This window comes from Delphinapterus leucas, chromosome 20, assembly GCF_059928025.1.
Source record: "Delphinapterus leucas isolate spDelLeu-1000000601 "Yukka" chromosome 20, BTC_Dleu_Yukka2, whole genome shotgun sequence".
Taxonomy (NCBI): domain Eukaryota; kingdom Metazoa; phylum Chordata; class Mammalia; order Artiodactyla; family Monodontidae; genus Delphinapterus; species Delphinapterus leucas.
Window position 1 is genome coordinate 10,358,439 of NC_143148.1, and position 23,900 is coordinate 10,382,338.

General features: G+C 57.5%; 1 protein-coding gene across 2 annotated transcripts; it reads right to left on the minus strand.

Annotated features, from left to right (window-relative positions):
• Positions 1-305: 305 nt before the first annotated feature.
• Positions 306-23,795, minus strand: CLASRP (CLK4 associating serine/arginine rich protein). Of its 2 annotated transcripts, XM_022585402.3 has the most exons (21): positions 23,501-23,795; positions 22,588-22,715; positions 15,487-15,584; positions 14,809-14,910; positions 14,501-14,580; positions 12,261-12,345; positions 10,941-11,089; positions 10,046-10,142; positions 8,965-9,043; positions 8,807-8,880; positions 7,506-7,547; positions 6,376-6,591; positions 5,973-6,260; positions 4,298-4,561; positions 3,939-3,978; positions 3,580-3,640; positions 3,298-3,356; positions 3,158-3,204; positions 1,363-1,445; positions 735-759; positions 306-455 (listed from the first exon to the last, which is right to left on the minus strand). In XM_022585402.3, exons 2-21 carry the CDS (start codon positions 22,684-22,686, stop codon positions 413-415), a joined length of 2,031 nt encoding a protein of 676 aa, XP_022441110.1. In that variant the 5' UTR covers positions 22,687-22,715; positions 23,501-23,795; the 3' UTR covers positions 306-412. The 2 variants fall into 2 exon arrangements, 1 of the variants encoding a protein (XP_022441110.1); XR_002646272.2 differs by lacking the exons at positions 306-455; positions 735-759 and having other exon boundaries at positions 1,379-1,445; positions 3,935-3,978.
• Positions 23,796-23,900: the final 105 nt, after the last annotated feature.

Genomic DNA, 23,900 nt, shown 5'->3' on the forward strand with positions numbered 1-23,900 from the left:
GGTTCCCGACGTGGGTGTGGGCGAGGCCAGGGCAGGGGCCGAGGCAAGAGCTGGGAGAGGCCTGGACCTGTCACCACAGGCCCCTGGGCAAAGTCCTGGCCCATCGTTCCCACCGCGTCGCACCCCTGCCCTCACTGAGAGTGGCAGGAGTTCTGATTACCAAGGAGCCTCCGGTCCAATGCCCAGACCTCCACCTGGGCCACAGCTGAACCCACCAAGCTCCTTCCTCAGCTGGCCTTGGCTGGTGGGCACTGGAGTTTGGGAGCCCTGCACCAACCGCACGGACGACACGGAGGCCAGGTGAAGAGAATTAAATAATGTGTGATTTTATTCCATTAGAGATAAAACCAGCAGCATCACAGCTTGAGCCCTCACCCCACCCCCTCATCCCTCTGCCCCTCCACGCTTCTGCCTAATGTCGGTAATGGGGGCTTCGGGATCTGGACCTTGAGCGCCTGGAGAGAGGGGAGAGAGAGGCCCCATGAGGGCTGGGCAGGAAGCAGGGAGCCCTGCTGTGTAGGCACGTGCACACATACACCGACATGCTCGGGACCACTGGGGCTTCAGCGATGGGGAATTCAGCTGCACAGAGGGATGTTCCCGAGGGGTGAGGCCAGGCCCTATGACTGGAGGGGACTGGAGGGGGCTGCGTCGGGACGGAGCAATCAGGGCTGGGACCTCGTGCCAAAGGGCAACTGTGATTTCCCAGGGAGCTGGGCCAGCCTGCTTATTACCTTCGGGAAGAGCTGTATTCTCGACCTGGAAAGAAAGGATGGGTGAAAACAAAGTAAGTGCCCAGGACCAGGAGTGGGCTCCAGGGCTGGGCTTCCAGTGTCTCCAGCTAAGGCAGCGCCGGCGCTTCCAGCGTGTCCACTGCTGGACGCTACCTGTGCCCCTTGGCCCACACCCACGCGCTAAGAATGAGCTTTTCTTCCAATTCCTGTAAGTCCCTTGTGACTGAAGCAATCACCGTGTGTTGTGTGTGTGACTTAAAAGTTTTAATTTGTAGAAGGCTGATGTGGAAAAAATGTACCATGGTTTTTTTGTTTTTGTTTTTTGTGGGTTTTTTTTGCGGTATGCGGGCCTCTCACTGTTGTAGCCTCTCCCGTTGCGGAGCACAGGCTCCGGACGCGCAGGCTCAGCGGCCATGGCTCACGGGCCCAGCCGCTCGGCGGCATGTGGGATCTTCCCAGACCGGGGCACGAACCCGTGTCCCCTACATCGGCAGGCGGACTCTCAACCACTGCGCCACCAGGGAAGCCCTACCATCGTTTTTTTGTAACCCAGTTTGACATCTCTTCTTTTAATGCCACAGAGCCTCCAGCCCGGCTCTCCAGACCAAGCGACCACGAGGACACTCACTGTAACGGGGGGAGGGCGAGCGGCTCTGCCGGCTGTACTGGCGTTCCCATTCTTCTCTCTCCTTCTCTCGGCGTTCCCGTTCCCTGCACGGGGAAGGGGAGGCAAACCAGGGGAAGGGGTGGGCATTCGGCTGGCGATAACACTGAACTGAACTCGATGGCTGGCTGGGTCCCTGTCAGGGCAGGTGCTGCCGACAACCTAGTCCAGGTGGAAGAATAAGCCAAGGGGGCATGTCCTGCTCCTCTCCTCACTTGGAAATGAGGGCACTGAACTCGGAGAGGGGATACTTACTGGCTGGCAGAGCCAGCATCTGAATCCCAGTCTGCCTGGCGATGAAAGGCTTGCTGAAGGGCTGGAGAGTTCGATAATTTCCTGTCACACTCAGGGCACAGCCTCAGAACAAAGGGACTTACATGCTAAGTGCTTAACTGGTCTTTGTCAGAAGGACCAGGATTTGCAACCCCAAGGGCTACACTTACTGGGTGCCTTCGTGCCTGGCTCTGATCTCACGGAATCCTCCCCACCAGCCTAAGAGCTGGGACAACTATTCCATCCCCATCGGGTAGATAAGCAAACTTAGGCTTATCTATAGGCTGAAGGCTCAGACAGGAGGAAGGCGCACAGCTGGTGGGTAGCAGAGGCAGGATCAGAACCCAGGTCCGACTGACTACAACGCTGAGTCCCTAGGCACTCTGCTCCTCCACCCCCCGATGGAGCACATGGCAGCCCTGGAAGCCCAGCACGTGATGTGCCTGTAATAAACAACTAACAGCAGCAGCTCCAGCCATCAAGCCTCCCCACAGGCCAGGAACCACACACCAGGTGCCTTAGCGGGAGAACCCCACGGAGGTGGCTGCCTCGTTACGTCTATCTCATATAGCGAGTCCTGGCTCAGAGAGCTTAAAGTGCTTGTCCAAGGACCCACAGCAAGCACAGGGTGGAACCAGAAACAACAGGTGACCCGACCCTGCGACTGACCAACTCTCCTCTTTGCCAACACCAAGCACTACGGCCTCCAGTTCTGCCCATGGGTACTGGGTGGGCTGAGACTTTACGGACACTAATCCCTGAGTTACCCTGTGCAGTTGGCACCAAGGTCTGTTCAGACTCTGGGCCAGTGCCCACCCCAGGGCCACACAGTCAAGAGAGGCGGAGCTGGGAATGAACCCCGAGTCTGCCTGACCCAGGCTCTGAGCCACTCAGCTCTGCAGGGGAAGAGTCAAGGTGAGAACTGCAGCAGAATGGGAGAGGGGAGAGGCCCTGGCTCCCAGCGCGGGGCTGGCTTGCATTCAGCCGTTCCGTTCGGCAAACGTTTATCGAACACCAGTGTTCTAGGGGCAAAGCACACAGCAGGAACCCAGCAGCCACACCCGACTTCTTAACGGGGACACGAACAAGCATGAGTGAAGGACACGGACAGTGCACACCGGGATACCAGGTGCAGACTAGTGCCATGAGGAAAAGCAGAGTGGGGCTGGAGGGTGTCGTGTTTTGGGGTGCTACTCCACAAAGGATGGTCAGGAAGGACCCCTGAGTTCAGCAAGGGAGGGAAGTGGGTGGGTATCTTGGGAACAGCAGGAAAGGTAACCCAAGCTGGAGGCTGGCGGAGCTGGGAGGAGGTCACAGTGGCCGAAGTAAGCTGGGGATGGGAAGGAGACTGGGGGACAACATGAAGCCCAGGCGAGGGCTTTGATTATTTTCATCCACCCAGAGGGATCGGCCAGGGCTCTGGATCGGAGCAGGTGGTGGGGAACGCAGGGCAACCCAGAGGCAGGTGGGAGGGAAGGGGTCTTACTTCATACGGATCTTGCGGGCCATGGCTCGAAGCTCGTCTTCCCGCTCCTACGGCAGAGATGGCAGGATGGCAGGATGGCAATGAGGGCGGGGCCGGGCCGGCACCCTGTGTGAGCCCTATGCCCTCACCCCAACCCGTACCTGGCGCTCATGCTCCTGCTGGATCATCTTCTCCTGAGCTGCCTTCTTATCCGCCTTGACTGTGGGGAGGGAGAGACACAGTGATGAGGGGTGCCCTCAAGGCCCCGCCCCCAAGATGTGGAAGCTGAGCTCAGAGAGGCCAACCAGACTGCCAAGGCCCTAAACGTGGTGGCCGCAGGGCAGGTGCACACCCACTCCTCCCCAAAGGGCCTCCTATCTGGCAAAGGGCAGGGCCTCCCCACGGCCAGGTCAGAAGGAGGAGGGGCAGGTGGCGGGACATACACTGCCTGTTCAGTGCCTTCTGCATCCTCAGCTTCAGCTTCTCCTGGGGCGTCAGCTTGGGCTGGGGAGGGGGAGAAGAGGCAGGAGACCGGGTGGGTGTCCCGGAGCTTCCACAACCCACCTCATCCAAGAGCCTGGGACTTGCGGGGGCATGTGTGGAGGACAGGCAGGCTGTGGAGACTGGCCACGAGGGTCTGGGAGCCCCAGTGGACAGTTGAGGAGGGAAGGGAGGCACAGATCTCAATCCCCGGGGCTGGATCTCCCGGCCCACCCGGGCCCCCCTGCAGGCCCACCGGGCCCAGCTCTCGGGCACTGCTGCTGGCGGGAATTACACGGGCGAGTTCCAAATTCTTACTGACTTTGGCAGCTCCTGTCTCTTTACCAGCGGCAGGTTCGGTCCTGGGAGGAAGAAAAACCAGCTGCCACCTTTGACCTCATGCGCCCTCAGCACTGCCCTCAGAGCAGACAGCCAAGGCCATGGGCCCCTAACACCCCCCAGGGAGAAACCAGGTCCCTCCTGAACCCTGCAGGACAGGGCCATGTCCCCCTCTGACCCCCGACCCAAGGCAAGGGCGTGACTCCTCAGAGCCCCTAAGGGCAGAGCTGTGGCCCCCTCAGACCTCCCAGGACAGGACCAAGTTCCTTCAAAAAGAGCACAGTGGAGTCACCCTGCTCACCCGAGCTCACAATCCCCTTCCCCCAGCCCTGCCCCACTCACTTTTTCAGCTTCTCGCCCACAGCGGGGGACGCTGCCGGCCTGCCCAGCTTCTCCCTTGGGGGCGACGGCGAGTGGCTGCGGCTACGGCTGGGGCTGCGGCTGCGGCTCTGGCTGCGGCTGCGGCTCTGGCTGGGGCTGCGGCTGCGAGTCAGGCTGCGACTTCGGGACGGGCTGAGGGACCAGCTGCTGCGGCTGCGGCTACTGCTGTGGTGCCGGGGCCCCCGGCCGCCCCGCCTGTACCGGTCCCCTGAGCGGGAGCGGCTCCTGGGGGTGCGGTGAGGCAGGAGAGAGGCCGTGAGGCTCCAGGGACCCCAGGTGCGCAACGCCCCACCCAGGCACTGAATCTACGAGCCTCCTCCGAGGCCCTGGGGTCCTTGTGTCTCCACTCCTCTCCCGCTACTTTCCTCAGAAATCCTCCCTGGCCTCCCTCAGTCTCTAAACAGAGACCGCCCTCTAGATATACCGGCCCTAAGATGGCTCTTCACTTCTCACTAGACACCCATTCACCCACTTCTCTGAGAGGTGACTTCTGGGAGGACAGAACTTGGCTGGCAGCCCCCCCTTGTATGCTCACGGTCTCCTCACCTTGCCAGGTCCAGGGTCTCGCCACTAGTGGGGATGACCCCCCCGCCCCCCTGCAAGACTGCAGCACAGACCCACAGGATCCAGTCTGGGGACGTGCAAGCCTCACCCTCTCTCTGCTCAGGACCCTCAGGCTGGCCTCAGAGATGTGACCAGGGTCCCCCTCTGACCCCAGTCTTTCTCCTGACATTGCCCCGTGTCAGGCTCCAGGGAACGACCCAGAAGCCAAACCAACGCCACACACTGATTCTGGTGGGACTGTCCTGGGTTTTTACAAAATTCAAATTTGTTGGCAATATTGAGAAAACAAGAGCTGTCCTTTAAAAATCCAACCCAACTTCTCTTGAAAAACCAGAAGACTGAGCAACACCACGCCTGCCACTGAGTGGCCAACGAGCCCAGCAGATGGGACGTGTGCTCCCGGTTCACCGGGGCCCACGCAGCCCCTCTATTTTACCTGCTAGACCTTGTACGTAGCTGACGTTGAGATCCACACAACAATAACACGGGTAATGACGCTGATGACAATAAAAGCACTCACCGAGTGCCAGGCCCTGCACTAAACACTTACATAGAATTCACTTGTCACAACTTCACGACCCAATGAAGGGGACACTGTGACTGTATCTCTTTTACAGATGCAGAAACAGGCCCTGAGAGTTCGCTAGCAGGGCCAGAATCCATACCCAGCCAGGGGCTCCGCAGTCCATGCTCTCATCCACCAGGCCCCCTCCGGGAATAGGACCGGAGGGATGCTCCCGTCCCTAGGTCACTTTCCTCCTGCCCCATGTGCAGCGCTTGCCTCACGCCCCGCCTTCCCTCAAAGGGCTGCCTTGACTCTCCGGCCCCTGCCCACGGAGTGCCCCAGTCCTAAGGGTCGCCAGCTGCAAACACCTGGGGACTTCCCGTGACAAGCGCAGCTCAGTCTCCCTCCCCACTGCATCCCTGAGAAGGGAGGCTGTGCTCCAGCCCGGCACCACATCTGGAGTGAGCACATTCCCCCCCACCAATCCCAGGTCTCCCCTCCCAGAGCCTGGTCTCGCCGAAACAGGGCCCACGCCCAGCCCAGTCCCCACACCCCAGCCCCACGCACCTGCTTCTGCGCCGGGGCCCGTAACCGCCACGCCGGGCAGGCGAACGGGAGTAGCGGTGTCCGTCTCGAGAGCCCCCACCTGAGTGCCGCCGGCCGCGGCTGCGGGATCTCGAGTAGCGCCGAGAGCGGGAGCGGGAGCGCGACCAGGACCGGGAGCGGGAGCGTGCGTGGCGGCCAGAGCGGTAGGAGCCCCCGCCGCGGCGGGAGCGGGAGCTGGAGCTGGAGCGGGAGCGGGAGCTGGAGGTCCTCGAGGCGGAAGAGGAGGAGGAGGAGGTGGAGGAGCGGCGGCTGCAGGTGGGGCACGGAGGGCGGGTCAGCGCCGGCCCGGGCCGTGGCCCCCCGCCGTCCCGAGTCCCCCCCACGGCGGCCGGGGTGTAGGGCAGGCAGCGTGAGCGTTACCGACCGGGCGCTGGCATTACGTCCCGGTGCGGGGCCGCCTGGCTGGGGGGGCGCGGGAGGCTTCCCTGTGGCGGCCCCTGACGCAGCTGCTGCAGCTGCGGCTGCGGCTGCCTCCTCATCGCTGCCCCCAAAACTGGTGATGAACGTGATCTTCTCCTCTCGGCCTGGGGTCGGGGAGCGGGAGCGGGAGCGGGATTCGGAGCTGGATTCCGAGGGCGACCTACAGAGCAGGGAGCAGGGGGCTCGAACACCAGGCTCCTGGAGCCTGCCCACCGGCTAACAGAAGCCACCACAGAGCAACAGAAATCAGAACAGCGGAGCCCCGAGCAACGGCAGCCACCAGCGCAACGAGCAGAGCCAATGGGCAGAAAGACACCAGCTGTGCAAGGATCGGATTCCTGACCACGGAAACCTTCTCAGAACAACCAGGAAAAGGAGGAACAGCAAACTGTACTATTAAAAAGGGATGAGCACATCTGTAATGTAACAGGAAAAGATTTCCTCAACATAGATGTCAGGTCAGGTGGAAAGCAAGTTCTAAAGCATTAACTGTGATTTAACTCCATTTTTGTGAAAAAAAAAAAGTATACCTTATCCCTCATGGCGCCCACGGGTTGAGCACTTACTGTGCCAGACTTTTCATCAAAAGGTGTACCTGCCTCATCTCACCTATCCTCCCAGGAGCCCCGAGGGGTCCCTCCCACACCATTCTGCAAAGGGAACTGGGGTCAGACCGAGGTCTGTCACCCTCAAAGCCTCTGTCCCAACCACTCCCACAACCAGGAGACACACGCGTGTGCAACCAGGCCCTTCTGTGCCTGTTATTTCTCACTGCTTATTTCCGGGAGTTCAGATTAAAGGGACTTGACTTCTAAGTCCTGCCTTCCTGCCACGTCTGGTCATTTTCCACACAAGACTACGTTACAGCTAAATGAGAAAAATTTTTAAGGTTCACGTTTAAAGGAAAAAGAAATCAGGAAAGCAGGCTAACACTCTAGAAAACAAAAAATGATTCGGACCCCCAGAACACATTCTCCAGTCTGTGATCTCAGGGCAGCCTACAGGGTGGGCCCCCTGGCCCTCCTCACCACCCCTGCCCTCCATGAGGAGGACTGCTGGGCCTTGCAAACTCACCGCTTATAGGGGTCATAGGTGGGGCTGTCTCGGCGGGCGTAGCTATGAAGAGAAGAACGGGGTGGGACAGGTGGGGGGGTTGGGATTAGCGCGCACAGAAGTAAGGCCAACCCCCAACCTGGGCGCCCAAGGCCACACGCTGGGCACAGTGATGAGGGGGCTGCTGGCCAGGTTACGGGCCCTGATCCCTCCTCCTACTCACCTCACATATGTCCGAAGCCTGAACCTCAGCCCTGACCCACAATGTGCCAGACCCACCCTGACCCTGAGCAACAAGGACTTCAGCAGCCTCCAACCTGGCTGGCCGCTGGACCCTAGACTAGAAGCGACACTCCTCCCACTCCAAGTCCCTGGTTCTACTGGGTCCTGGCTTCCTACTGATGACGTTAAAACTAGAAGAGCTAACGCGTCTTAGAGGCACACTATACGCCAGGCACCAAGTGCTTTACTCAGTGAACTCAATCGCTCTTCCTACAACTCTCTGACGTGGGTACTGTAATTCTTCACACTTCACAGCTGAGGAAACAGGCCCAGAGAGGTGAAGTCACCTGCCCAGGGCCACACAGCTCATAAACGAAAAGAGCCTGGATTCCAACCCAGGCCACATGGCCCTGAGTCCAAGCTTTTATGCACTACACTGACCTGCACCTCTACAACTCTTTAAGGAATATTTTCCAGACCGCACATCAAAGCCTGAACCCACAACAGGTCCCTTAAGCTTCACAGCAACCCTCAATGACTCCCATTAAACAGAGGAGATGTGTCAAAGAGCATGGGTTTGCATGGATCCCCAGGCTGGGCTCTCCACATCAGACTGCCGCATCCAAACCTGCCCAAGACCTCGCTGTGGGCACTGGCATAGCCCCTCTCCTGGGAGGTGATGGTGCCCCTTTTCCAAAAAGGAAACTGCAGCTCAAGAGAGAAAGTCACCTGCCCAAACTCTGACAGTGAGGAAGCGGCCAAGCAGCAGAACCAGGTCAGGGTCCAGGGCCAGGCCCGTGCCCCTTGACTCTGCTCTCAACCCTTCCAGCCACCCCATGCCACCTCGCCACTGGCTCTCAGGGAGCACGGCAAGCGTCCCGAGTCCAGCAGAGTGAGGGGAATGGCTGGCAGGGCAGGTGTCCACACGCCCCTCACAGCCACGCCTACTCCAAACTTTCCCTACTCACTGCCCTACTAGGAGGGAATTGCCTGCAAGCAGCGAGCTTGCCCCCAAGGTCTTCCTGAGCCCTGGATCCTCCCCCAGAGCCCTGACAGACTGGTGCTGGCAGGGTGGGGGCATGGGGCAGAACCCATCCTACCTGGGTGGGCTGATCTTGCGGCCCCTTAGCCGCTTCTCCCGGAACTCCCTCCGCTGGCGCCGGGAGCGACGGCCCTGGAGCAGGGTGGGTACGAGGCTGGTGAGGGTGTGCCATCCATGAGGCACACACCTGCCCTACCACCCCGGCCCAGCCCTCACCGAGTACATGGCCTTCTCCTCCTCAAGGGCCTTGGCATGTTTGATGGCCTCTGCCTCCTCCTTGTCTTTCCGGAGCATCCTACAGAGGGGCACGAGGGGCACGATGGAGGAGGGGCCAGGCCACAGGCAGTGTCACTGCAGGAAGTGAGAAACCCCAAGCCATCCTGGGGGTCTCGCATTCATTTTGCACTATTACTGCGCACGCACCGCATGCCAGGTGCTATTTCAGGTATCAGGGATTATTGAAAACAAACAAAAATCCCCACCCCCTTGGGCTACCATTCTGGGGAGAAGAGGCACAATGACCAAGGTCACATAACATGGTATGTTAGACGGTGAAAGCCTCGATGGGAAAGTAAATCTCGGAAGAGGGAAGGAAGTCCAGGGAACTGGTAGAGGCTGCTGCAGCCTTCAACAGGGAGGCTGGGGAAGCCACCCAGAGAAAAGTGACAGCTGATGAGAAACCTGCGAGAGTGAGCTGAGCAGGTGCCGACAGAGCCCACGGCACACTGAGCGGCCCCGAGGTCAGGTGGGGCCTCAGGCACCGAAGGGGTAAAGAGGCCATGGAGGCTGGCAGGGGTGCAGTGTGTGGGTAGAAGACCAGACAGGTGAGACTCTGTGGCCGTGGTGAGGAGGCTGGTTGCGCCTGAGGGAGGTGGGAGTCATGGAGAGTTCTGGGCAGAGGACGCTGTGTTCAGACTCGGGAGTACTCAGACTCCAGCTCAATACCCTGTCAGATGGGACCGGTCTATGTGACCCACACAGGTATGGCACAGGGCAGAGGCTCAACCAGCAATTGCGAGTGAATGATCCGGGGAGCGAAGCCTCTCCACTGGAGGGCGCTGTCCACCAGGCCCAGGAACCCGGGAGTTTCCAGGAGTCCGGTGGCCTCAGGTCACACAGCTGGGGGCAGCCTCCGCTTCGACAAGGCTGAAGCCAGTCACAAGTACCCACCCCACGAGCTCAGGAGCCTGTGTGTGATGCCCTGGCGCAGGGCCAGGCACACAACTGCTCGGGAAGAGGGGTAACAACATATGCCCGGTCCACAGGACGTGGAGAGGCGTCAGCCCGCCGGCCTCACCTGACGAAGTCGCCATCGGCCATGCCATAGGTCGTGGCCTGTTTGTTGAGATCTGCCACCTGCTCCTGGTTCAGTTCGTCCACGTCCACCTCCACGTCTACACCAAAAGAAAGGCTGTCAGGGACCAAAGCCGAGCGAGAAGAAGGGGAGAAGGGGCAGTGCCCCGGGAGTTGGGGGCGGGGGTGCCCACCAGACCGCAGGCCTCTGCAGGAAGGGAACGAGTCAGCTCATCTTGGCATCCCCAGGCTGGCGCAGGGCTTGGCCAGAGGCAAGCACAACAAACGGTGGGTGGGGGCCGGGATGGGTGTGTGATGTGGAGGAAGTAAACGGGGGAGTGAACGGGGGACGGACAGAGGGCGGCTGAAGATCTAGGTGGGCGGGAGGCAGGGGGTTCGGGTCACAGGCATTCAGAAGCCAGATGCTGGATGACTCAGTGGAAGGGGGACGGACACTTCACATATGTCTGAGTAAGTCTGAATAAACAGTGGGTGGGCTGAGTGAGAAAGGGTGAGAGGTGGAGGGAAGACAGGCATTTAGGTGGAGGTGGGTGGCAGCATGGGGGATGAGGCTCTATAACTGGAGGAACACTTGTTTTCCAGAAGAGAGAGAAAGAGAAGGGGAGGGAGAGACAGAGAGGCTGACACAAGCAAGGAGGACAGACTCAGAACCTGACAATATCATAGAAGCAGAGTCCTAGAAACGAGGAAGGAGAGAGACACAGAAAGGGAGGCTGGACCAGGAGGACACGAGTGAGAAGGGAGGACAGTAGCGCCCTGGAACAGGGGCAGGACAGGCGGGGCTCCTAAGCACGGGGGCACCCCACAGAGGGGGCGGGACGAGACACGAAAACGACGCCCAGGGACTGTGGAGGGGGAGGGCAGAGAGGGGACCCCACCGATGTCGGGGATGACCTCATCTTCATCCGAGTTGCTCTCCTCCTCGGCCGGTGACTCCTCCTCCTCCGGCTTCTCTGCCACCTTCTCCACCTCGGCCACCGTGCTGTCCTCATAGGTGTAGCCAATGGAAGCCTTCTTCTCCGCCAGCCTGGGACAGGGGAGCCATGAGCCAGGGAGGTGCGGGGCGGGGGCAGAGACTATGGGCAGGATGCAGCCCAGGCCAAGCCTCGAGGGCCCGCACACCACACGACGCCCTCCCAAGTTCCAGGGCAGCTCGGCACCCTTGCCTGCAGACCCTCACTCACGTTTCCCCTCAGCCTAGAACCCTCTGTGGTCACCTCCCACCGGCTCTTCCCTCCTCCTCCAGCTCCAATGCACCATCCTCCAGAAAGTCCTCCCTCAGGCGGGGTCCAGCACCATCCTCAGATCCCCAGCCCCACTCCTACTGGATCTGTCTCCCCCCGCCCCAGACTGTGAGTCCTGCAAGGGCAGGCCCGAGTTATCCTGGGTAACAGCATGGCCCTGCTTGGTCCAGAACGGCACAGGGGCCTAGTGCACGTCTGCTGCTGAATTTAGTCAACATTCCCTGACACCGTCCCAGTGCCAGCCTCGTCCTGAACGGGGCGGGGGCGGGGGGGGGTCAGGGATAAGGATGAGAGTCATCAAGAAGCTCCCGCCACACCGTGAGAACTCTTCAGATGGAGGGAAGCAGCAAGCGCTGAGGATCGCAGTGGGGGAACTGCTCGGCAGCAGGTGGTAAGGAGGCAGGGCTCCAGGACCGCTGGGGAACAAGTGGAGCAGCGGCTGTCCTGGCGAAGGGGGGCCATTCCTCAAGGGACACAGCCTGGAGAGGTCCCTCTCCAGAGCGACGTCAGCCGCTGCTGACCACAAGCTTCCTTCACGGCGGCAGAGGACAAGCACTTCACAAGCTCCGTCTCCTGCAGCCCTGGAAAGTCCCGGCCGGGGGCATGCCGCCAGCCCTCTCACAGGGGAGCCCGCCAAGGCTCGGAGGGAAGTCCTCACCGGCAGGATTCAAACCCAGGCCTGTCCAGCCCAGGGCCTGCTCTAACTCCCTGCTCTAACTCACCTCCTACCATCCCATGGGTTGCAAACGCAGTGTAGAGGTTTGTCAGCAGACCCTTCCCGTCCAGCGGCTGCTTCCTCCTCTAAACATTGATCAATCGAGCGCCTGCCCTGTGCCAACCACCAGCCCCGGCTCTGGGGAGCCCAAGGTGGACAGGATGGACGAGGCTGTGCCCTGTGGGGCTCACAGTCTGCCTGCCTCCCTCAAGCCCATGGTGCCCCAGACCCCGGCTCACTTCTTCTTCTCATCCTCACTGGGTCTCTGGAGGCCTCCGTACAACTCGTCAATGTAGATCTGGTACAGGCACTGCTCCTCTGAGACTGGGGCAAGGCAAGAGGCACGTGGGTCAGGGGGGGCTGGGGACACTGGGAATTCAGGGGGGACACAAGAACGGGGGGGGTAGGAAGGCAGGTGTGACCCAAGCACAGCCAGGGGCAGAGTCACGGATTCCCAGATGATCACACCGTGTGTGGTGAGGAACAGCATCTGCAGGAGGGCCCTGGTGACACCACTGACTCGCCATGCAACCCTGATCAAGGAACTGAGCCACTCTGTGCCTCAGTTTCCTTTTCTGTAAAATGGGATCACTGGCAGAATGAGCGCGTTGTATTTTGGCGCTGATACTGTTACCACTGTTAGGAAGGTCTGCAGCTGGACCCTTCAGAACGACAAAGCTATCCTGAGCACTGGACGTCAGTCACCTGGACCCCATGGGCCACTCCACTCTGTGCCTCTGTGGGCCAGTTTAAATTAAGCGCGGTTAATCTGGGCTCTCGTTCATCCACAACACGCAACTCGAGGAGCTCAGCAATGTACTGGAGCCTCCCCGGGTCTTCCTGCAGTGAGACACGCCCGAATCCCGGTGGGACCCTGGCCTTGCCTTGGTGGGCCTCAGCTCTTCTATCTGTAAAGCGAGGTGCGTGGGCCGGGCAGGCCCAGGCGGGCCATGGTACAGCCCTCCCCGCAGCCTCCACGGTTCTGCTGGTAGGTCCACAAAGCCCCACTGACCTGCCTCACGTGAGCTCCAGCCACGCCAGCCCTCCCTGTCCCCCAAGGCCACCCGCCCCCTTCCCCCACAGGGCTGTCCTCGTGGCCCGGAGTCCAGCGGCCTGTCCTCACTGGGGAAATCTTGCCCACCCTTCCCTGAGCCATCCTTGGCCAAGCACCTCAGAACAGCACACATCTGTCGTGACGGCGCCTTAGCTGTGACTACCACCTGCTTTCATGATTACGTGGCTCCCCCACTAGACCCCTGCTCCCAGAAGAGTGCCTGACGCACCACAGGTGCTCAGGAACTGTGGGAATGAATGAATGAATAGAGTCAGAACTGAGGGAAACCCTCGCTCCGTCACCAAGAATCTATGTAGCCTGGGGGGAAGGCAAAAACAACACCGGCATCAATGATGACGCATTCCCCCTGATTCTAAGGCCTCAGTGATTGCCAAAATTTGACAATCTCTGATTTTAGAGATGCTAAAACACCTATTTTAGAAACAAACACGGGGACAGTGAACCCACTGGGAGGGCTGACTGCCAGGCGCGGTGCGGGGCCTTATGCACTCCTCACCGAGCCCTCACAACCACCCCAAGGGACAGAATCCACCTTTATCGCCCTTCTCCAGGAGGAGACCGACACTGGCCAGGCTAAGGGACGAGTGTGTGGCCCTTAATTTCACAGGGAGATCCTGGGAGTGTGTGGGGGGGTGTCTCAAAGTCCTTCTCAGGAGGCGAGCTGAAGTTCAGAGCTGTCCAGCAGGAGGCAGCAGTGGTTAAGGGCAGGGTGAGAACCCCAATTCCTTGGACATGGTGTCCCCCCGCAACCACTGAGCCTCGATATCCTCATCTGTAAAATGGGGGCATCACCCCTACCTTGCTGGGAGGTTATGCAGATGTACTGAGGTAACAGAGACAAAAAACTCTAAGTTTGTCAGGGTCTGAACCACCACAAGCCCAGAGAGGGGAAAAGTCTCTAAACCTGTTTTCTCATTTGTGAAGTGTTAACGGTGATGGCTTGGGAGAAGAACACTGGACATATATGAACGCTTGGCAAACTGCCAAACTGTCTAAATATTCATTTAAAACAAGGACAAATTTCCTTTCCAGAGCTAACATTCTGACCCATGCAGGCGGGGGAAATACACAGAGGAAAATAATGTATTCTTGCTATTTTCACCAATTTTTTAGGAAAAAAGGCCACAGAGTTAGAGGGCATGGGATGTGGAAGTGACTGTGGTAGGACCATCTAGTTCACCAGACATCTCCTGTACCAATTCCAGAGACAGAGGGCCCCAAGAGAGAACGGGATGTGAACAGAGCGGGTCCATGACAGAGCTGGGACCAAAACCCAAGGCCCCTTAGTAGAAAGGCCTGGGATAACTTTTCTTGCCAACCTTGTCGAGGTCTTCCAGTCTCCAGGGACACCCTCCGCCCCTCCCGCCAAAAAACCCCACTCCCCCGCCGCCCCAGGTCACTTACTGCCAGCAAAGTCGTTCTGTACCAGGCCTCGGTAGCGCTCGTAGTTACATTTCCGCTCGTCCGACTCCTGTTCTGGGGAGCTTTGGGGGAGGCCAAGGTCTTGAGACCACAGGGAGAGGGTAGACCCCCATCCCAAGCCAGCAGGAAGGGGGATGAGGGGCCTGGCTCAGTCTGACGGGTGGGGGGGCCTCCCCACGTGCACACCTCCTTCCTTCCCAGGATGGTGACAGGCAGGCCAGGGCTCAGGAAAGAAGAGGTGCTGCTGGGTAGGACTCCCTGCCTGGCAAGCCCTGGGGGAGGCAGCTTACATGGTGGTGAGCAGAGGCGGGGTGTAGTCAGGGATGTGGTCCAGGTGGGCACGGACATCGAAGCGGTCAATCATGTTGTTGGTGTCCCCCTGCCAGGGCATCCTGAAGTGGGGAGCAGGGGAGCAAGGAGCCTAGGGTCCCCATTGCCCAGGACACAAAGTACCTGCTCCCTGCCACCTCACGCTTGGGAGTCTGGCCCCCAACCCCTCTGATCCCCATGCCAGCCCCACCCTCACCCCCCACCGCTCAGTCCCTTATGCCACCAACCCCCCCCCCCCACCAAATCTACATTCAGGCTCCTGACAAGAATAGGGCCCTGGGGAAACTGGGGCCCTGTTTTTCAGAGCCAAGCAAGAGTGGAGAACTCGAACCAGGCCCTAGTAGCCAACTTTATAAGCCCAGTCACCCCAAAACACCCCCTCTGGCAACCTACTCTCTGCTGCATCTGGGCCTCTGGCCCCGGCCCCACTCATTCCCCTCTGAGGCCTCCTCCAACCACTACACCACGGGGCCTTTATCCCAACCGCTGCCGTACAGCCTTAGCTAGTGACCTTCACCTTCCCATGCAGGCCAAAGCTTCTCTCCCTCAGGCTCCGAAGGTCTGTGTCCTACCCCAGGTCCCTTTGGCCCTCCAACCCTCAGTCACAGACACTACCCTACCCCCAGACCCAGTCTTACATGTTAACGGGGCTCTCAGCGGCCAGGGCAACTGCAGAATCCAGGTGCACCTTGCAAGCTCGACCATGCACCTGCAGGAACTGGGCTGGGTCCTTCTTCTGCAGGGAAGGACAAGATGGAGGTCACCACCCAACGGAGCCCCAAACCCTGCCACTCCCACACAACCAAGTTAGCAGCAGGCTCACCTCTGATGCCAAGAGGCCCTACTTCAGAGGTAAAAGAACCTACACAAGGCTGGCAGCACTAACGGGGGCCACCTAACCCCTGGAGACAGGGGAAGGGTTTCCTCTCGAGGTGGTAGCAAGAGGCTCTGAGCTCTGGCCCCACCTTCTACACAGCCAGTACCAAGACCCACCTCCCTAAAATACTTCCCCCAACTCTTCACCCCACCCCCACCCCAAGGCCACTCATTCAGAGGCAGGTGTGAGCACTTTGGCCAGGACCAGCCTCCAAGACACCAGGACTGCATAAGCTCATGAAAAGACAATCAATGTCACTATTCACCAGAGACACAGCAATCAGAACTACAAGACACCACCTCACACTAAGATGGCTAAAGTTGAAAGGACACATGATAGCAAGTAATATTGACAAGAGTATGCAGAAATAAGGTTCTTCAAAAGGTTAGACAAAGAACTGCCGTATGACACCCAGCAATTCCACTCCTAGGTATATACCTGAAAAAACTAAAAACAGATACTCAAACACTTGTACACAAAAGTTCACAGCAGCACTATGCACAATAGCCAAACAGTGGAAACAATCCAAATGTCCATCAGTGCAAGACAGATAAACAAAACATGGCATATCCAGACAATGCAATATTGTTTGGAAGTAAAAAGGAATGGAGTACTGATCTACACTACCACACGATGAGCCCTGAAAACATTACACTAAGCGAAACAAGTCAGTCACAAAAGGCCACACATTGTATGATTCCATTTATGTGAAATGTGCAAAACAGGCGAATCCATAGAGACAGAATGTAGACTGGTGGCTACCCAAAGCTGCGGGGCGCGGGGAACTGACTGCTAATGGGTATGGGGCTTCTTTTGGGGGTTATGAAAATTTTCTAAAATTACATTGTGGAAATGGTTGCACAACCCTGTGAATATACTGAAAACCACTGAATTGTACAGTGTGTGAATTATCTCTCAATAAAGCTGTTTTAAAGAAAAAAGGTACCTAGATGGAGAATGGCCCCTGAGCCGCTCCCACCACCTGATGTTACACCTTACACTCGCTTATCGCCTCAGGCCTGAGGCCTCCTGTGGGGAGCCACGATTCCAAGTCACCAGAACTGCGTCAGGAAAGGATAAAATCTAGCCGCAGCAGCTCCCACCACTGAGCTTCCCGAGCGCCGGGCCCTGGCTGAGCTGCAGCCCCTGCCACGTCAGTGGAACCCACAGGAGCCACGAGCCGGGCTGCTGGTGCTCCCCACTAAACCCTGGCCAAGCTCCCAGCACCACCGCCCCAGAGCCCAACCACTTCCATCCCGCCTCCCCCCTCCCCCGCAGCGCTGCCACCTTCCCCAACCGCTCTGCGGCCTCCTGGCCTCCTCCCCGCTCCCTGCTACCACCCTTGCCCTCTGCAGCCCATTTTCCGCGAGGCAGCCTGAGGGGCTCTGCTAAAACCTATTAGGCCACGTCCGCCTGCTCAGAGCCTCGCCGCTCCGCTCCGGCTTGGCCCTCTCTGACTTCTCTCCCCTGCCTCTGCTCCAGGCGGCCGGCCTCCAGGCCACAGCACACATTCCCCATCTCCTTCTAGCCGCCTTCCTTGTCAGCTCTGCCTAAACAGCTCCCCCGCAACCCGACTGACTCTAGCTCCTTAACCGCACCGTCTGCTTCGGAGCACCGCCCCTCACGGGTCTGTCTCCCACACTAGACCGCAGCTTCCACGACGCAGGACCTGTCGCTCACTGTTGTATCCCCAGCGCCTAGAGCAGGGCCCGGCCCACAGCAGGCGCTCAGGAACACTGACGGAAGGAAAGAGAACGAACCCTCACCGACAGTCGAGGAGGCCGAGCCCCTGCAGGAGAAAACCGTCAGCATCAAGCTCCCGAGCGCCTGCACTTCCCGCTCTGCCTCCACCCCCCGCCCCAACCGCCAGGCGGCAGGCGAGCAGGAGCTGAGAAGGACGCTCCCCAGTGACCACAGCTGCTACGGGGCTACCACCTGTCCTGCGCTCACTAGGCGCCAGGCCGTTCTCCCTCTCCTCTCACATGTGAAGACGCTGAGGGTGGGGTACACCCGAGCCCATGGAGTCCAGCGGGGTGGCGCTGCTGGAATCCAACTCCTCATCCCGCACCTCCCCTGCCTCTCTCAGTCCCTCACCTTGGGCCACACAGCACCCTCGGCCCGTGACCGCCCCAGCCAGGTCTAAGGCCAAGAGCCCCTCGTGTTCTGAGGCTGCGCCAGGCCAAATGCCCAGCTCCCACAGCCAAGACTCACGTGGGACACTGTGTGCAGGATGGACTTCGGCCTGTGGCGTGAAGCCACTGGCAGTGCCAGCACCACAACAAGGAAAATAGCATAGGGCGGGGAGTAAAAACCTGGGTCCGTGGACTGGCTCTGTTGGGAGCGTCTGGAAAAGTCAAGGAACCGTACTCAAAGCCAGGAGTTGGGGACTTCCCTGGTGGTCCAGTGGTTGGGATTCCATGCTCCCAATGCAGGGGGCCCAGGTTTGATCCCTGGTCGGGGAACTAGATCCTGCATGTATGCCACAACTAAGATCCCGTGTGCCGCAACTAAAGAGCCAGTGCAGCCAAATAAATAAATATTAAAATATAATAGTAATAATAAAAATAAAAGCCTGGCGCTGAACTAAGTGCTTTATGTACATCTCAAACTTCTCAGTCATGGGAGAAAGGTGCTACTCTTACCCCCATGTCCCATGAGGAAACTGGAGCTCAGAGTGGGGAGGCTCACTTGCTCTTGATCACACCAGCCATAAACAAAACTAGGATCTGAGCCTAAATGGTCCTGACTCCAAAATCCACTCCTTTTTTTTTTTAAGTGAAAGGTACAATAGCGTTAATTATATGCACCTTGCTCTGCACCGGATCTCTAGAACTTTTCCAGCTTACAAAACCGAAACTCTATACCCAATGAACAACTACTCCCCTTTTCCCCTCCCGCAGCTCCTGGCAACAACCATTTTCTGTTTCTAAGGTCCTGACTGCTTCTAAGACCTCACACACGTGGAATTTTGCAGTGTTTGTCTTTTTGTGACTGGCTCATTTCACTAGACATAATGTCCTCAAGGTGCCTCCACGCAGTAGCATGTGACAAGATTTCCTTTCTTTCTAAGGCTGAATAATATTCCACTGTATGTATGGACCACTTTTCTTTACCCATTCATCAGCTGATGGACATTCAGGTTGTTTCCACATCTTGGCTATGGTGAATCATACTCCAACGAACATGTACAAATATTTCTTCCAGACCCAAAATCTATTCTTAACCAATGGATCATTACATCTCCAGGATCAGAGGGGGTCAGAGGAGTTCATGGAGTCAACTGTTAAGCAGGCACCGACTCCAGGTGCAGGCGTTGTGCTAGGGCCATGGCACTGACTGAGACAGCCAGCCTGGCCCTCAGGGCTCACAGTCCAGTGTGGGGGACAGACCCATTCCCTACAGTGACGACCTAGAGTGGGCAGCGCTGGGATAGGGGAGCCAGGTGATGCGTCATTTAGCCGGCCCTCCTGGAGAAGGAGATGCCGGAGCTGAGATGTTTTATTTCCCACTTTCACATCAACAGAGAATTGTTTCTTTATCCAAACCGCTGATCAGAAGAAGGCTGACAAGGACAGGGGAAATGACAGAACTAGGGTCAGCTAGGGAGAGAGAGCAGGCACCAAGGACAGATCAGCAGAGAAACCGGCTGCCTAGACACACCTGCCCGGCCCATCACAGCTGACCTCGGCTTCCTCAGCACTCGCCTCAGCCGCCTCTCTAGGCCCAAGAGCAAGATGAGAGACCCGTGTGACAGCCCCATCCCCTCCTCAAAGCAGCTATCATCCACAGCTTGGTGGCCGTGATCTGAATGCTGATCACGTTCACGTACGGGGACAATGGTTGCTTGTACAGGCCTGCACCACAAAGCACCCCACAGACACTGTTGTATTCTTGAAGCTCTTCCCTGTCACCCTGTCATCACCACTGTCCCAAGGGGGAAAACAGAGCTCAGGGAGCTCCCCAGCTACAAGAACAAGAGCACGGAGTCCCAGGCCTTCTAAGTGGCCCAATTCCAGCCTTTTTTCCTCCACACCATCCATCAACCTGGACGCTATTCCAGCTCTACTTGGTAATAACAACAACCTCAGAACCAACAAAGCCGGCATTTACTGAGCAAGTTACCCTGGGCAGGCCTGCCCTCAGTGGTCTCTGTGCCCAATCTCACTACCCTCCAACAGCCCGGGAGAGAGGTGTCCTTGTCCCCACCATTTGTGGCAGACCATGAGTTGGCAACCCACATCCATTGCCCCTTCCTCGATAGTAACAAGACTCCTAACTGGCACTAGGCCACCCAGAATACAGTCTACGCCTCTTAACCTTCCTGACAGCTGTATGTGACCATGGGGTTACTTGCCGGCCAGGGGGATATGAGTGGACATACCATGTGCAAACATCTAGAGACTTTCTTAACTGGCATGAGCCCCCTGGCCTCTTTTCCCTCCCTTCTTCTTCCCCGCTGGATGTAATGAAAACATGATGGCTAGAGCTTGAGCAGCCCTCTTAGACCTTAAGACAACACTGGGAAGAGAAGCCATGCATGGCTGAACAACAAAACGGTCCCTGAGCAGAAATGGCCACCTCTGCGCTTTTATGTGAAAAGGAAATAAACTTCTGTCTTGTCTAAGCCATTGATGCTTTAGGTCTCCGTTATTCACAGCCAAACGTGATTTTATAGGATACATCATTTCACATGCAGAAGAGGAAACCAGGCTCAGGGATACAGTCACTTGCCCCGGCCACATGGTATGTAAGTGGAATAGCTGGAATTGGAACCCAGAGCCCTGTGACTCCAAACTCTTAAGGACCTGGTATGGTTTGGTATTTTGCCTCCCGGCCGTGTCACCTTGGACAAGCTGCTGCACCTTTCTGAACTTCTATTTCTGCAGTAGAAAGCCCAGGTGAAGAGCTAAGAGAGGTCCAGGGTCAGAGAGTCTGGGTTAGAATGCCAGCTCTGCCCTCTTGCTATATGATCTAGGCCATGACTCTCTGAGCCTCAGTTTGCTCATCTGTGAAATGGGATCAATAAAAAGCAAACCACCTCCCAGGCTGGGGGTGACAATGTGATGAAGTGGAGATGCATCAAGTGCTCAGCACAGTGGATAACACATAAATGCTCAACAGAATTAGCCACTATTATCAGCATCACCTTTAACACAGGGATCAATGCCAATCTCTCAGGCCTGCTGAAAGGACTAGAAAGAATGTGCCAAAGTAGCAGGCACAGGGTCTGGCACGCCACGAACCCTTAATAAATGGCAGCTATTCACTCCTGAGCACTGACTGTGTTCTTGGTCTACTGCTGGGGCCTCACCAATAAGCAACACAGACCCAACCCCTGCTCTTGTGGTCATGTTATAGTTATTCTGACACCACTGGAAAGGGGCTCTCTCTACAGCCCAGTGGTTCCCTCCCGGGTGACAGAAGGCAACTGAGGCGCTCTCAAAGACTCCTCTCCTAGGGTAACAGCAGCCTCTGTCTCATGGGTGACTGTGGGGATTCAAAGAAATCATGCATCTAAAGCTCTTTTCAGAGCCTGGTGCCTGCGAAGGACCAATTAAAATGGTAACTGCTATGTTTTATTCATCTGTTCTTTTAAACCACATTGGGCTCAAGCTTGGAATGCAAACATGACCCAAATACACCTAGTCCCCAATGCTACAGAGCTGGATATGTGTGCTAAATTCCACAAAGGGGAACGACAGGGAGCTATGACGGCTGAGTATGGAGGATGAGGAAAGACTTCCCTGAGGATTGAGATCTGACAGATGGGCAGCAGTTAATCGAGTAATAGGAAAAGCTCATGCAAAGGCCCTGTGGCTGGAGAGGGCTATATAATTTGGGGAGGTAAAATGGTAACTCTTTATACATCTTTTTTTTGTTGTTAGAAAAAGTAGCCTAGATATTGAGGACGCCAGATGGCGTGAGCAAAGGAACAAGGCAGAAAGCAGAGTGACAAGAGTCTGGAGGGGGTGGTAAAAGCCAGAACATGTAGGGTCTTAAAGGCTGGGTTGAGGAGCCCGGCACTAGGGAGTCACAGATAAGTTCTGAGCAAGGGAGGGACAGGGTCAGCTTTGTGCTTTAGAAAGACCTCTCTGGCCCCTCCACCCCGGAGGGTGGATTAGAGGCGGCAGGACTGGAGGCCAGGAGACAAGGGAGGAGGCTGAGGCAGTGAAGCGATGGTAAATGAAAACGTCTATAACAAATACCATCTAACAGGAGAACTGAACCTAGTACGCAAATGCCATTTCAAGCTGGGGTCTCAAGAGCAAGTAACAGTTAAATAGGTGAGAGGATGCATTACAGGTTCAATCCCTGTGGTGGCAGAGACGGAAAAAAGGCCAATGGAGCTACCTAAGGATGAAGCTGAGAGGCCAGACCACAAGGGCCTTTTAGATCACAAGATGCAGTGCACTCTTCTCTCCAAAAGCAACTGAAGCATCAAAGCATCAAACAGGGGAGGGAAATGGTCAGACTTGACTTAGTGAACGATGATGGCACTCCTTCGGGGTGCCAAATTCAACCTCAAGAATGCTGAGCTCTTCTGGGCACTGCGAATACAGCAATAAGCAGGACAGACACCATTCGGAGGTGGCCAATCTTATGTCTGGACTGCTCTGAGTGTTACAAAGACTTTCCTCCTTCCTACTGACCCCAGCTCTGTACTGAGTCCAAACCAAACAGCACAGTATACTACAATAAACAGAATGCCTCAAGTTTTTACCAATGATTACGCTCAAAACATGGACATTCTCTTGAGGAAACTGGGCTCTAACATTAGTGCATTTCCAAGCCCAAATCGTACCAGGAGGACCAGGGCCCCACCCTCCAGCAGAGCTCCCAGCCCAGATTAAAGGTTACTCACGATCTTTTCATAGTACTCCCGCCGCCGCTCTGCCCTCTTTTTGTAGTCGACCATCATACCTCGAAGCTTCCGCTCATGTTTCCGAGCCTCGTGCCACATCGTGGTGAGGCCAAGCCTGGGGCCTCAACCTGAGCGATAAGGAGAGGGGTGTCAGACGGGCTTTAAAAACCATATAGGCAGAATCTATGTCATCTAACAAGTTGGTGACAGAGTTGATCCTGAAGAGCAGCTTCAGGGAGGGGAAGTGAGGCTATGGAACCATGTTCCAGATGCTCAGGTGTATCCCAGACAACTCTGATCCAGTACCCTGTGCATTCTGAAACCGCCCCCTCGGGTGATTCTGGAGTGAGCATCCCTGGGAAAGGGGTATCCTGTGTTCAAGGAGCCAGAATCAAGGATGAAAGGTTCGGGAATGGAAGGAGCGAGTGTTGGAAGCAAGGTCTGGAGACAGACCTGGAGCAGCTGGGGCTGGAGCTCAAGGGAGGGGAAAGAGCTAAAAGGGCTCCCACCAGGGGGCATCTGTGGGTGTGCGTATGGGTAGCAGGGGTCCGAAGGCAAGTGGACGAAGAGGAGAAAGATTTTATGGGAACAGAGTAGTGGCTTGGAGGTAGGGGTCGAGGGCAGGTGAAGGGCGTGGACGGAAGACGTCGACCCTTGGGGGAGGAGGGGGAGCATGGGAGAGTGCTGTTAAGGAGAGACCAGAGCGCGGCTTAAGTCTAAAGACGGAATCTAAATTGGGGGAGGGAGGGTAGGGTAGAGACTGAGGGAAGCGGAACGGGCAGACAGGACGGGGTGGGTTGAGCTTCGGGGCGAGGCTGGAGGACAGAGGCAGAGCCCGATGGTTTGGACAGGGCCGAGCACCGGGTCTGGGCCTGAGGGTTCGGGTTAAGTTTTTTTGACAAGAGGAAGGGACCTGTGGCAAGCGGCGGGGTCCGACGCGGCGAGTTCGGCCCGACGGCGGGAGCAGGGCGCGGCCTCAGGCCCGGCAGGCCGAGGGGGTGCGGAGCGGTCGGCCCTCGAGGCCGGGGCCGAGCGAAGGCTCACAACAGACCGGGGAGAGGTCGAGGCAAGGACGAAGCTGGGCTGACGCCCGCCCGAAGCCAGGAGGTCACGGCCAGCAGCCTGCACTCGGCAGCTCGCCGCCGCCTCCCACTGCTGCGCTCGCGCGCGGCCCGCACCGGAAGCGGAAGTGGGAGGCTGAGCGAAGGGGGGGCGGAGCCTGGCGGACGGTGCTTCCGCTCACGCGAGGGGCGGGGCCTATGTTCGGGCGAGGAGGGAGGGGCGGGGCTTGAAGGAGATAAGCAGTGTGTCAG

Coding starts and splice junctions, on each gene's coding strand:
- CLASRP (XM_022585402.3), bottom strand. CDS start 22,686: ATGTGGCACGAGGCTCGGAAACATGAGCGGAAGCTTCGAGGTATGATG. Junction 14,581..14,808: donor CCGCCTCTGCTCACCACCAT/GTAAGCTGCCTC, acceptor CCTCCCCCAAAG/CTCCCCAGAACAGGAGTCGG. Junction 3,641..3,938: donor AAGAGACAGGAGCTGCCAAA/GTCAGTAAGAAT, acceptor CCCCCTCCCCAG/CCCAAGCTGACGCCCCAGGA.